At 41.3% G+C, this 15,409-nt stretch overlaps 1 protein-coding gene across 3 annotated transcripts in view; it reads right to left on the bottom strand.

Annotated features, from left to right (window-relative positions):
* Positions 1-15,409, bottom strand: part of LOC117414856 (protein FAM53B-like) — a 43,879-nt gene that overhangs the window by 9,967 nt on the left and 18,503 nt on the right. For 2 of the 3 annotated variants that reach the window (XM_034024681.3, XM_034024684.3), the window contains exon 5: positions 631-11,253. In XM_034024681.3, coding sequence (XP_033880572.3) covers positions 10,906-11,253 — 348 coding nt within the window. In that variant the 3' untranslated portion in view covers positions 631-10,905. The remainder of the gene's footprint in view (positions 1-630; positions 11,254-15,409) is intronic. The other variant, XM_059026224.1, reaches the window with a different exon arrangement.

Genomic DNA, 15,409 nt, shown 5'->3' with positions numbered 1-15,409 from the left:
TTCAGGGAGACTCTGGTTTACACACTCAACAATCTCACGACATGGAAACCTCCGACATGAGCAAAGGTTAATCCCAGTATACAGTATGAGGTCAGTCTAAGAGCTTCACTCACCCCAACCCCGTCATCATTTTATTTAGTAACTAGGGTGACATGCAGGGATTACGGGAATGACAAAGATACACACTGCAGGTAATTAATGACGCCTGTCTACATGGATGTGTTTTACATACAAGTGCTTGCGATGGATTGAAATCCAAGACATCTTAAACCCTTTGCATAGATGAACACCCCCCCCCCCCCCCCCCCCCCCCCCCCCCCCCAAGCTAATTTGCATGGTTCACTTCTTTTTGGCATTCATTTGGAATCCAGTTTGAATACAAAAATGAAAGCTATCATCTTTCACAATAAGGTAATTGATCACATTTTTAAATGAAGTTGAGGTGTTTAGCACATCTCACAAGATGGAGGCCTGGATTTTAACATCGCTCAGGTCACATGTGAAATGAGTTTGGGGGTCTGAAGTTAGCCCACAGTGACATGACACCTCGCAATTTTTTATATTAATATACTACTAACAAAAAAAATAATAAAATAACAAACTGAAAATGGGGGAAAAAATTAATCTTACTTCTCAATTGGTCAGACCAACCTGTCTGGCTGATCCGGCCACTCTTCTTCAGACACCTGGCCTTGTTTTCTTTCTTAGTTCAGCAGACGCACTGCACATGTACATACTGTATATCTGGAAGCAAAATGGAGGTGAAAAGGAATTAAGCACATGGCATGCCAGTGTTACTGAAACAACATTTATTTACATATTAAAAGTAACAAGCAAATTCCTGAGAGACCATACTGCTGCTTGTGTTAAGGGCCATTGACACTGAATTAGAGGCTGGGCTTTAAAACATTCAGCTTTAAGTAATATCTCTGCCGAAGAATAGTTTTTGCAGGGTTTGTACTCTGCATTGTACGCTCAAACAAACTGCATCTCCTGCCACTGACTGCTATGAGCTAATTCATTTCCTGAAGTCAAGCTGCTAACTCAAAGTCTTTGTTTTGCAGGGTTTGTACTCAAGTCAAGCTGCTGACACGTAGCAGAAGTGCGTACGGTACAGTAGTTTTGTATTCAATTCATCTGATCCATGTGTGGACTGAAATAGCCCATACCCACAATGAAATAATAAATCATTCCGACAATGAACTTCCACTTGAACCCTCACCCTTCCCAGGAATAGAACAGCTGTTTGAGCTTGACAAAATTATAGTGTGCCTTCTGCTTTGGCTGTTTCGATAGGGCTACAGAAGTTATAACTGTAAGGACAAGAGCAGGAAATGGCTATTAGCTCAAGCAAACCTGCTGCATCATAGCCCTCTAACAGAACGCATACAGTGCTTCTCATTTCCAGTATCAGTCTAGTCAGAAGCCATACTGTAGTTACAAGACCATGCTATTTATATTCTGCTAGTGCTGGTGGAATGGCATTATGGGGCAAATAGGAGCTCCATAATAACTGGTATAAACCCACTGAACACGGTTACTTGATTGCTTATCATTGGACAGCAGTAGTTACTGACACCCCCCCCTCCTCCAATACTGCTTTATTCAAAAGCAAACTATTCTTCTATGCCACCTTTCACAAGACTTTGAATGCTGTAATAAATGTCACATGCGTGTTAAAAAAACAAAGCAGGCAGTGAACCACATGAACACCGTCCTTCAAACAAAGTCAGATACCTCTTCATTAACACCGACAAGAAAGGGATAACTCTGCTCTGTGTATACTTCTGGCTCCCATTCCTCCCCAGCCTCTTCAATGCTTCCAGCAAACATACTCCATTTCTTTTTATAAACTGTATACATTGCAAACCCCACATATCTGGCCTGTAAAATGCATTGCACTGGAGAAGTAATGGGGGATCTGGGTGGCTTTGACAAGATAGGTGCTTGCATTAATGACTTGTAAAACCCTGTCAGCCAGCTATTGTACCATATGCACCATATTTAATACTTTACCTTTTCATTGTCCCCTGGTTACCCATGTTTTTCAGCATGTAAAACCTAGCACACATAGGGACCAATAAATATAAATCTGGCAGGGTGTATTGAGATGCAGAAAATGTATAACATTTATGAGCAAGGATATGTAGGCGTCAATTTAATGATCTAAAGAGCGATGGATGTACAGTAAACAGAGACTGCTTTATTAATCCTGCTGTTGTCTCCCTCCAGCAGTTATTTATAGCCTCCCTTATTTTCATCGACAAATACAATAAACTAACATTGGAGTGAAGTCAGTAAAACTATACCCTGTACTGTTTGCTTTTATAAACACTGCTATTGCATATTAAGAAACCAGTCACACAGGAGCCTTCATTTCCCTATCGTGAACACTTTTGATGCAATCTGTCCATACCTGGTGATGAATTACTAAAGTTATGGTACTTTTACAACCCATCATAAATAAGTAATGTATATTTAACATGTATGGATTTTCTTTGTTACTCAGCCCACTTTATCTAAGGCAATATATTAAACACAGGGTTTGTATGTATGGTGTATCCAGTGAATTGTGGCTGACAGATAAAGATTTGAACTGACTTTTAATGGCTATCAGAAGTAAACCAGGATATAAGACTTCCAATTCTGATTAGAAAGTCTTTACTGTATCCTACTGGTTCATGTACATTGGTGAATGCACCTGTTCCATCTACTGGGACCATTTGATCGATTGAAACCCACAGCAAAAGTCATTGACATTGATGTTCAATAGAGAAATTGGAAAGCAAGACAAGTAAATACAATTTAAACAAAAGCGTCATGCTTGTAATTGCGAGAGGTCCATGAAATGCAAGAGAGAGGCAGTTCTACACTGGGATATATTTGTGCTAGTTCTTTGCTGAAAAGATTATTCAAACCTAAAATACCAAACTTTTACCAAATGGAACTGAATGGTTGATACAATTTAAATTAAAATGTTAAATATTAATTGCAGGAATGCAGTACTGCCAGGAAAAGAGAATACAAATACCTCAAGAAGAACACAACTTTCCTTTTTACGAGGCTGAAAATGCACCATATAAAACATAAATTTCAACAGAACAAGTATTAACAGTATTATTAAAATAAGGTGACTTAAATACAGTAGCTGCCTCAGAGGTAACCCAAAGAATTCACATGATATACAGATACAATAATATATACCCAGTTCTCAAGGTTATTCCTTAGTCTCAGGTCAATATACGGGCCATTGAAATACATCTGATATTGCATTTGTTGCTTTAAAACCCCAATTTAGGTTACCAACCAAAGAGGCTTGATTCACTGAAAGATCCATTATTTTTGGGGTTCCTAAATGGCCAGAAGAGAACTTCCAGGGCTGACCCCAGAAGCTGGCAACCATGATTAATCCAACAACCTTTTTCATAACTCAAACAATTCTGCAGACATGTTTGGATAATAATCTAAATGTATATAGAAGAGCCTGGCAACCTGATATCCATTCATACAGGCTTCATGAAGACTTATGAAGCATGCATGTTTTACTCCTACCTTCACAAATATTGCTGTAACACTGTACTACACTGAATTACAATGAAGTACATTGGACATTTCAACTGAGGTGGTTCTTTCAAGGTGAGTGAAAAGGAAAGTGTGGAGGGAACTTGACTTTCTACATCATTATCTATTCAATGGAGCTACTCAGGGTTTCTCAATCCCATCTGTTACATATGTCCCAATCATTTTATGGATGAATTTCAGCCTTGAACATGACATTTAACGCTATAATCTAGTGCTTTCCAGAAGTGCTCTTTCCGACACGTTAAATTTTCATGTCAAAGGGTTAGCTGGATTTGTTTCTGAGGAGCTGTTTAATGTGTTTCACAGTTCTGCACATAAACGACCTCGTTAACTCACTGACTTGGCAAAAAATGAATTCCCCAAACTACATCAAGGCTGTGCTATAATCCTCAACTAGTTGTCACACTTCTCCCCCACCCCCGCACACAGTACATGTAAATGCTATTGTCAACTTCAGGATATGACGGTAATTCAACAATCGTCTTTATCTCTCGAGTTCCGTTTGAACTCTATGGAAGGCATGGCTTCACTCAAAACTTTCCCTGTGATAAGACATCACCCCACGGCACACCTGCTGACACCCTTTTCACTGGAGTGTCCCATCATCATCACAGGCTTATATTTAAACAGGTAGAGATTTTGCCACTCCGAGATGAAATGATCTGCTGCATTAGTGCTGTGTGCTTCAGATGGAAACCAAAGGATGATGTGCTGAAGGAAGGTGGAATCTCAACTGCAGCTTCAAAGGCCACTATTAGCGCTTCAATTTGGTCTGCCCACTCTCCTCCCAGGTCTCGCCTTACCTGCTGTATAGAATTCAGGGGAGGTAGTGCATATCTCTCAGGGATTTTTAGAGTAGCTTGGAGGCTTTGCAGGTTCTGTTTTGTTGCTGATCTTTTTATTTTAATTTTATTCACCAAACTTAGTAATTCAATTATTGCTGATCCAATTAGTTTTTTTCCTATAGCGTGATTAAATAACATATATTTATAGCGCAAAGGTAGGCAGCCTTGGCTCTTATAAACCATTCCATTGCATGACTTTGTTCCAACCAGGTCCTTTAATTAATTACTTGATCATTAAGATACATTTAAAAAATTAAGGAACTGCTTGGAACACAGTCCGGCAATGTCATAGGCTGGATAAGCCAAGATTGTCAACATTTGCTTTAGAACTACAATTGTCACTTAATTCCAGCCTTTGTGCTATCTCAGGTTACAGAGAAATCAGACATATATGAAGCAGATCTCTACATGAACAGATTAGCAGGTTGAAAGAAACCACATGTACATTCAGATATCAGAAACTTTTAAATATTTGTATTTTCTTTTTGTTTGCTTGTTTTTAATCGTTTACAATAAGATACCTGGAATAATAGTTTAAGGTCGCTGCTTGTTTTTCTTACTTGATGAATTGCTGCAGAATGCTGCACACGACACAAGCTGGCAGGCTGCAGTTTCTAATGTTACCGGTTATATGGTGGTATATTATATTTCTAACAAGGCCAACTGGTTATACAGCAGTGTTGGTTATGCTATTGCTGCTACTGACCCTACACATGTTGCCCCCATCTCCCTCAATGGCAATCTCCAGTCTCAGTTGGCAGCAGTCGCCTTCATGTCTGGGCGCATAAGCTGGATACGGCAGGGTGTATAATGTACAGGGCTCTGTGCTGAAAGAGGTTACACACTGTTCAGATGAGGTCACGTTTTTCTTGTGGAATGTCAAGTATCCCATGGTGCTTCACTTTCTCTCCCTTTCTCACCACACACAAATACTGATTCAATTTCACTCCAGAGCTGCTCAGTGTCTCCAGTGAGCCATTCTAGTCCACTTTTTGTTCCAACCTGGTCCTTGCTATAAAGTTTCAGTCTGCATTGCTATCCAGTACACATAAGAGGCAGGCCTCAGATCCTGTGGGAAGCACATCCCACGTCAACATTTTTTAGTTACAATAATAATCGTTGCCAATATTTTTTTTTTTTTTTTTTTTTTTTTTTTTAATTCAGTGGTAACCATAGCATGTTTTAAATTCCGGCCCTGTTATATTATAATTTATATTTAAAGACTGATTGTAATGAAAACAACTGCTGTGGTCCTTTGGTGTTAGCTTTCACCAGCTTTAATGAAGCAAAAAGATTCTTCAGAATTCTTCAGGAACAAGTATTCTTCAGGAACAAGTATTCACATACTGTCATTACGATAGCCACCAGCCCAGCACCTCAGGATACAAGGCAATGCAGTACTGTGAATAGAATGTATTTGATATGCATCTGTCACACTGTTGTGTGGTCAACCCCTATCCTAATCATATACAGAAGGTCTGCTAACTGCAGCCTACAGAGATCTGAACGTGGTGCAATATGACATTCTAAGCCATATGCCTGCCTCCCTTCCCACAGGCTGATGTTTTGCAAGTGCTGTACAAGACAACAGATCCCCTTGCTTTATCTGTACCGTTTCAGTGCACTGAGCTACTGAAATGAACCTGTTCTTATATCTCCAGTACCAGGGGTGGCATCTGAATTGTCACCACTTGTTTTCTAAGGATCTGTCAGCGCAACAGAAAAAGTTTTACCAACTTGCTTAGCACCATCCACCATTTCTTAAACCAGGACAATGTCATTCAGTAGTTTGGCACATTTTCAAATGTTCTCCAGTAAATGCTGCATTCTAAACAGCAACTTGACCCACACGTGTCATGCTGACTGCCAGGGCCGGATTAACCGAGACGTAAATTATGCTATAGCGTAGGGCCCCCAGCAGAATTGGGGTCCCCGTGAGGTCGCTGTTTGTTTGGGACATTTTACAAAAACCCTTATTTCCTAAATATCACCTATTTCAAACTTTGCATATGATCCGTATCAAATTAGCGCACACAGATGGGACACACTGATGACATTTCTCACATTTCTATATGGCAGCATCACAATCGGGAGAATATGTATTTTTCCCTCCATAATGAATTATAAAGAGCAATGCCAATCACATTGAATATGAAAGTTTTTGTTTTTTTTTAAATGCAATTCAAGTTTGCAAACGATAAAAGTGCCTAATTGTGGTTTGAAACTGGAAAATGAATGGTTACCATGCACAGGCATGATGGAAAATACTGTACAGTGACTGCGTTTGTATTTGTCCTTTTTTTCTGTTGTGCAAACTGCATGGCCAAACCTGTATATAAGAAAAATAAAAGCGGGGCTCCCAAGTGGCGCATCCAGTAAAGGTGCTCCGTGTGGAGTGCAGGATGTGCCCTACAGTCTGGACGTCGCGAGTTCGAGTCCAGGCTATTCCTTTGCCGACCGAGGACGGGAGCTTCCAGGGGGCGGCGCTCAATTGGCAAATTGGGAGAAAATAATAAAATTAATTGGCAACGACTAAATAAAAATAAATAATTAAATAAAATAAAACCGTGGTCAGTTCTTCTCAGTGCTGTGAAAGAGCGGGCTGGAAATGTCCACTCTGTGCTCCGCTCCCCCGCTCCATATACAATTGGCTCGCTCCACTCTGCTCACTCTCTCTGTCCTTAACACAGGGCCGGATTAACCAATATGCCAATAACATGCCGTGTTAGCGTAGGGCCCCCACGTCCTGTAATCCGGCCCTGCTGACTGCAGACTGACAAAAACTAAACATCTACCGGTATTTGGAGTAAAAGTGCATTGCATCATTAAAATGTTTTAGACGAAAGCTAGCGAAAGTATCAAAGACTCCTGCTGTTTTGTATGTGACACTACAGCAGTCTTAGACCCTTACTCCCAAACATACTAGCAATAATTTCCCAAATGTATATATACGCCTCCTATGTTATTTTTGGCAATCCTGTGTGTATGAACAGCTTGCGGCATTGGCTTCCCACCTATCATCCACTGTACCAACAGCACCTAGAAACACAGCTGTTTGTTTTGAGTGGTCCTGCAATTACCACCTTGTTAGCTGCCATTCCAAGTTTTCCTTTAATCCTCTGCCTGCCTGTGGCTGTGGGCTTCCTGCTTCAAGGATGGCTGTGGACAGGAAGTTCCAGGTCAGTTTACAGGAAACTCCTGCGAAGGGAGCTCCTTCAGATAAAGCTGTGCTGTACCCGCTCAACACACAGCGTTTTGATTTCAACCTGCTGGGTCCACATCATATTGCTTCCCCTATTTTATTTGGGTTCTTATTTCCAGAGAAAGGAGGACTCGTTTAACAGAAAACGTTTCTTATTTTCTTACCCCACGAGTCACTTGGGTGGCAGCTGTATCAACAGTCCTTGGGGAAAAGAAAACACTGTATACAGTGGTACGCTTTCTGACAACATTGCCACACCTTGGCACTGAAAATGGCACATGGATTATTTTCGCACAGCGTGGAGGTTTCCCCCTCAGCACTTATGTATTTTGTTTCTTTAACAAGCTTACAGCGCTCCTGGAAAACTGCGTATCACCCAAAACAAGGCAGAGTTTTACTGCAGCATGCCTCACCGACCAGGGTCCCTGTCTACTGCTCTGTTAAGAACTAAAGTCTCTTAGGAGATAGGGGTGCAGCCTAATCTTTCTGTGACAAGCGGTGAGCTTATCGAGTTACAAATGCGATGTCAATCTTGCACAACTCCACACTCACCTAATCTTAAAAGTCTATCGGCCTAATCAAAATTAAATTTCCTGTACATGTTGAACCCTGTGTAACGACAACAAAGGCTGATTTTACCCTCCAATTTCCACTTCCCCCTCATAGCAAGTGTACAGCAGATAGATTAATAACTAGCAATGTGAGCTCAACTGGTGCGTATAGATCTTTGCAGGTGGTATTAAAAAGGGTTTGGCTCTATATGGGCTCTAATGATCTCCTGGTTCTGGTGTGGAGGTCTTTTACTTTTGGTCTATATACAGTAGGTGAACTGCGGTAAAACTAAGAGCAGATCAGTAAGAGACAAAGAGCAGCACTGTGGTAGGAAATCAACAGTAAAAGTGTGCCGACTGACTTCCTAAAACACACACACTGCTGAACACATATCACATCTGAAAGCCTTTTCTCTTTTCAAACCCCAGATTCGATTTTAACCCTTTACTGCCCTGGGTCTATTCCCATACTTCTTTGATCCTTACTTTCTCAATGTTAAATATTTTGGACACTGGGCAGCAAAGGGTTACAGTTAACAGCAGCTGACCCTAAAATGCCAACTCATCAGGAGGGATTTCAGGCCTCTCCTAAGATATACATCTCAAGAATGACTGTAATTGCAACAAGTCTATACAGCACAGCAAAGCAGGCCCAAACCTTCGCAGCACAAAGCAGTAAAATGAGGTTCCTCAATTTGATGCCCCTTGTCTTGCCACAGGGTTTCAGGGCTAACCCGAACATTCGCAAAATATGAACAGCTGCAGGGAGCAATGCATAACGCTCTGCTGCTGCCTTCCCAACAGGCTTCAACAAACAAATGAGACAATTCCCTCCCTATCTGTTTCTCCAAACTGCTGGAGACTATATGGTACTGTGGAAGATTTCGTTATTTTAGTTCTTATTTAGCAGTGAAGGGGTATAAAGCATAGTAGTAATTTGTTTTATGTTATTCAGCCAATTATTTTTACTGGCATTAATAATTAACAGCAGAAAACACAATTCTTCATGAGTTTGGTTAGATATACAGGGACTTTTGTTTTCTTCTGTTGGTTGTGCTTGGAATTGGCAGACGCCCCTTTGATGGGCAGCATGTGACCTCCTGGTATCCTCTCGATCAATATCCTGGCAACTCCAATGGTCCATACTTGTGTCCAAAAGTGGAAAAATAAATAAATAGCTCTTTTGACCTTTTATTGACTCTAAGCTCTTAATTTTCAACTGAAAAGTTTTGTGTATTTTATAAATTTGTACTGCCTTGGTTATACAAAAGCACAAAAGAGTAACATTTTTATGTTAAGTGTTTTTTTTTTTTTTTTTTATTGTACTTAAATCTCCAAATGCAAATAATGCAGAGATGCACAATTTCATTGCTTTCATGATTGCAACAAAGTGAGTTTTTTTTGTTTTTAAGAGGGTGGCTTCACCAAACAAAATAAAAAATGTAAGTTTATATCCCCTCCCAACTGCATGTTCAGCAAACTTAATTTAACCTTTTTTTACTGGCAAACTGCAGTATATGCCTACAGCTGCAGTTTACGTTATTCCCCATACCCATTATTACAAAAAAACAACAAAAAAAAAACAATGCTTACTTCAGACATCAACTGAAGTTTTGCGAAATTCAAACCACTTGTTTTCTTAAATGAAATTAAAAACAGTTAATGTTACAAAACGAGCAAGATGCACATGGAGAAGCCCTGATAATTTTCAGCATTAACAGTTCTTAATGTTTTTGGTCTGTTTTCAGAAGAAAAAGCTTAATACATCCAGTCTGTGTTACTTTGTTACTTTAAGATATCCAGCCTGACGTACTGTACAACCTCCGTTATCTTCCAGCCAATCTGCTCAGCTATCCCCATGCTTGAATATAGAGCCCGACAAAGAAGGACAACGGTGGTTGTTGCAACATCAAAATCATTCACTGATTAACATTCTGGAATTTCCAATTATTATTCAACCTGGCTCACCGCTGCAACCCCTGAACTAACTCGAGAGAGAGACAAAGATGAGCACTTGCGTCCTCCGAAACGAGTGCCGTCAGCCATCCGCTTTTTTCCCCCCAGAACTTAGTGTTGGAGGACCACGCAGTTCTGAACTGCTCTGAACAGCCACAGGGGTCACTGGTGTGCTGTGATCCAAGGAATCCCTAGCAGACCTAACCCCTAACCCACCCTAGCAGCGCTTGGCCAATTGTACGCCACCCACTGGGAACGCCCGTCCATGGTCGGCAGTGGCATAGCTTGGATTCGAACCGGCGATCTCCAAGCTATAGGGCGCATCCTGCACTCCAGGCAGAGTGCCTTTACGAGATGCGCCACTCGGGAGCCCCCATCTGCTATTGTTTTGTGTGTGAGCAGGGGAATCCTTTAAAATTTTTCACCAAGCCTCTCGACCCAGTACAACAACATGATCCCCCCCACTCCCTCCCCCCCCCCCCCCCACCACGTAACCCCACTAATCCTCCACAATACTTCTCTTTAGTGTGCTGAAGATCCACACAACCATGCTGCACTTCTGAAATCTGCCGAATTCCACGCCCCAAACTCTGTACATCTATCTTGTTTCAAAATAAGATCTCCTTAACTAGGGTATCTGAGCCCTTGTATTGACTGAGGCATGTTCCTGCTTTCCACCCGTATCAGCCCCTCCCTTAGTTTCAGGGCTTCATGCAACTTTCACAACCCCGCAACGCTCTTCAGGGTACCAGTCAACACTTTGCCCGCTTCAGTTTCTTTCAATCTGTTCAATGTCCAGTTCTCCTCCCAGCTGAAAAGCATCCCCTGCTTTCCTGCTCTCGGCCTCCCAGTTCTTGCACTCGTCCACATTCTCTGCTGTCTTCTTGGAGTCTCCGTCCTCGTCTGGACTGAAGTGCAGCTCCTCATTGGACAGGTCCTCCTTGTTGGCCCCGCCCTCTTCAGTGTTCTGTTGAGGCCCCTCCTCTGGTCCCCCAGCAGGTCTGAGGTCAGCCTCATATTGGTTAGTACCACTGCAAGTGGGAGGCACTTGGTTAGTTTGGGAACAGTCTTCACTGGGAATACCAGGGCAGCTAAGGCTATGGACATTTCTGAGCTTCTGTAAAAGAGAAAAAAAAAAATTCATTGCGTTTTACTGTTATAATAAGCAACTAGGTTAATTTGCATAAACATTCTGAAGACACAAATCAGTACCACCGCTGTCTAAGTTTTCACATTCAACTAAATGCTCAACTTCAACCCATGCTGGTGCTGCGCTCACTGGTATTATCGAGATGGATTAGAAAAAGTAACGCATTGGCTTCTGGTTGAGTGAGCTTGAAGGAAATATTTACAGTGTCGAGTGAAACTGAAACATATGCTGTGGGTGGGGAACGAGAAGTGTTCCACATTCTTGTCTTGTACAGAACTGTAACACATTCTTTCCATTACAACAGGCAGCTCAGCTCGAGAGTAGCAGCCCTCACTTCAGAGGTGCACTATAAGAGCATGGCTTGAGATGTACATTCCTAGGGTTCATGAATAAACACTCAGAACTGTCTACAAGTCATGTGTTTACTGTACTTGGATATGAATTAACAGCAGGCTTCCTACTGTAGTGAAAATATAATTGAGCAACAATGCCACATGAGATTACGGAGTGGTTTAGTTAGTAAGGAGTCTGAGCGTTATGCAAACCAGTCTGTAATTTTAGTAATTCCTGATAAGGAGGGTCAATGAAGATGAGGGATGTGTAAGAACTGCGCAAAATGAACAGGCAGTTTTGCACATCTCAGATTAGACCTGACACACAACACCAAAGTGAAGTTTTTCCCAAGATAGTGGCTGGACAATTGCCTATTGGTATAGAGGTGTTGTGCAGAGATAGTCATCTGTAACTTCAAACACTCGGTCCAAGTCCAATACCCACCCCCCCCACTCGCATGTCATTCTTAGAAAATGTATAACATTTTGCATGCATGAGAATAGCCGATGCTATTTATTAATCAAGCGTCAGGGTAAACAGGTAGGGATATCCCATTCCCCAAACACAACAAGCAGCAAAGGTGCTCAAACACTATGGAATCACTGCAGTTTTCATTTACCTTTAATGCACAGGCAACACAAACAAAAATACAGCATCAAATCTAGCCTTAAAAAGGGGAAGAGCAGCCTACCAACTCTTTTTTGCCTGACAAATGTTGACATAATTGCTTAGCAACACTTGTCTACAAAGTACAAATTAAAAGCACTGTTGCCACTTCCAATGCTTCTGCAAAACAGACCTCAAAAATTGGCTTACTATTGCTATACAAGTGGAATTTACTTTCTTAAAAGGGTAAAACCCACTCCCTGCAACGAGAGAGAGAAATAGAAACAGGAACACACTGGAAATGGCTACCTTGTAGTACAAATCCTCCTATTCTGTTTCCAAGGTTCATAGTTGGTAACAGAATCTGAAATTCAAAACATTCAAAGATACTTGTCTACAATCCAGTGTACCTCACTGTCTAGACAGTTTTGACAGTCATATAAAATAAGTAATGGATATTTTAAAAACGTGTACAGAAGTAAAACCAGTAAATGCAAAACTCCACTATAATATCATTGTGCCCGATTAACATTAAGGAATGCATAAAGAAACAGAAACTGCTATGTGTACACAAAGTAAACATGCAAACTGCTATGGTTAGCATACTCAATATAAAAAGTGCCCTGTGTCAGAATGAGCATGTTGTCAAGCATGCCAAGCAAGGACAGCAGCGAAACACAGGCTCCTGCAGTGAATAACCTGCACGCACTGACGCCGAGGCGCTGGGAAATCGATTCACCGCTGCTTAACAGCCGATTAACTGTTCCACCTCCCTTTCCTTTCCCCGGGCGATTCTGGGAAAAGTTCTGTGCCATTTAATGTGGAAAAGCAGAAACAGAGCTGGCTGATAGCACCTCAGCTGGGAGGGGGGGCTCAAATACTCAAACAGGAAACTGTTCCCTCCCAGGGACCTGGCCAGGAGCCTTGTGAGCAGACAGGGCTGCCACGGCTCAGCAGGAGCTCACAGAATTCCAACCGACTCTATTTCCTATGGCCATCTACCATTCCTCAACACCTATCCACTCATAAACCCCGCCCCCACCCTGAAGCTCTCCCTCTCTCCTGTGTACTCCCAGGTCACTCAACGGCAGCAGCGCAGGGCTTTCTTTTCAGATTTTCATTAAATAAGTAGCTACATGCCCATGTTCTTCATAATACACACTGCAGTTCTGTTGTGTGAAGAGGCAGTAAAAAACTAAAATAAAAGCAATTATCTCTAGAATTGTATTTTTAAAACAAGTCTTCTGCTGGTGATCAGTACCGGTGAGTCTGGGGTTCTGCTGGATAAAAGACAAGGCATGTTATCCACACTTCCCAAACCCTACCAGCACTTTGAGCCGCCAGTCAACGGGATGCCAGTTATTCCTGGATTGTGGCATCGGGCAGAGGGAAATTGCCCACCTTTGGTGTCCTTGATCCCAGGCCAGTGAAGGAATATAAATAGCTTAGAAACCTATTGGTTTGACTGAGTGTCAATAAATCATTTCTATGATAACACTTGGATGTTTGCCAGGCGTACTCTACCTATCTGTTAACAGCTGTGTTGGATTAGGATTGATTTATTTTGAAAGCCCACTGAGTTTTATCATCTCATACACATGGAGATCCCATCAATAGCAACATGTTACAATACATAATGCACAAAATAAGTAGCCAATCTTAGATTGCTGTAGCCAGTGCTATTCCATTACGCCTTTTCCGTACTGAACAAAATACAGTTCCAGCAGTATACTTTTTTTAATTGGCAGCTACTGGTAAGCCACAGATACCTTTTTTAATTTGAATTTTGGAAGTGGCGAGTATATCCCTTACTTTCTTGTGTCAGTTGTAAAACCATGGCATATCTTTGACTTTTCCATTGGTTAAACCCCTAATTATGTCCTGCCTCTGTTCACTCATGATTGGACACCTGCATAAGAAGGGGCAGATCTTTGACTCTCCCATTGGTTAAACCTATTAAAGACTTTCAACTGTTTATGTCCCACCTCCACTCACTTATGATTGGCCTGTCACAGAGAAAATGTAGATCTTCTATTGGTTGATTTTATTTTATATACAAAAATAAAAAATTCTGCAAAAATAAAAAGCAAAAATAAAATAATCTGCGATCAACTCTTTAGTTGATTAATCGGTCTGATTAATCTGTTCATCGGAGCAGCCCTAATTTTTATATATATATATATATATATATATATATATATATATATATATATATATATATATATATATATATATGTCTGTACTTTGCTCAATCAATGCCTCTTGCAAAAGACTTGAATGTAGACATGATAAATGATAAAAGAACTCGCTAAGGCAGCAGTGCTTTTCTATGGCATGGGTAACCAAGGTGTTGCATGTTACTGAAACAAAAACAGTGTCAGCTGCTATGCAAGTGCTTAACCAGGGGTGAACCAGCTCCCTCTGAAAATATTTGCACAGCTTAACCCGTGCCGTCCCCTCTTGTTTACGGCACTACACTGAGTTTGTGTATGGCTATGCAATCTCACACACATGCTGCTCCTAACTGACCAAACATCCAGTAAAAGCACTCCTGTATCCTCCTGCTGGTGTATCCTTTTACAGGCAGAACTCTTATCACTACGGGCTAAACATTCTCCTGTTCCTTCTGACCTTGACGTCTGGGAGATTTGACCCTTGACCTGGCAGAGGCCAATGTTTACTATACAAGGGGGAAGTGTGTGAATGTTTGTGTAAGTTTGCCTGGCTGCGTAAGTCAGAACCCGTCTCTGGATTTCAGCTCCTTTTTTTAGACGATTACATGTCATCCCTTTGCAAATCTATTATGCTTAGGGTTGTTTAATGGAAAAGGTAATAGAAATGGTCTACTACAATTAACAGTTTAACAATGTTATTACAATCATTTCAGTGTGTAACAAAATCCTGCACCAGAAGCAAGTGACCATAACAAATTGCTGTTGCCACAGAACAAAAAACGCAGTCACCACTAATGGTAATAAGACAATAAGACAAGAGGACGAGTTGGGAGCCAGGATACTGTGGCTTTGAGCCCCAGCTAAGCCATTACACCTACATTGTTGCAGTCTCTTAAAGTTAACAGCCTCTGTCTAAAACTTTGTTTTTTATTTGTTTTTCCACAGCCATGAACTTCTGGATCTCACTCAAAGTGGTTTGCAGAGGTCACGTCATCTGCGAGGTGGAGAGC

This window comes from Acipenser ruthenus, chromosome 7 (genome assembly GCF_902713425.1).
Source record: "Acipenser ruthenus chromosome 7, fAciRut3.2 maternal haplotype, whole genome shotgun sequence".
In the NCBI taxonomy this organism is placed as follows: Eukaryota; Metazoa; Chordata; class Actinopteri; order Acipenseriformes; family Acipenseridae; genus Acipenser; species Acipenser ruthenus.
Note: the sequence above shows the minus strand (reverse complement) of the source record. Positions and strands in the feature narration are given on the sequence as shown.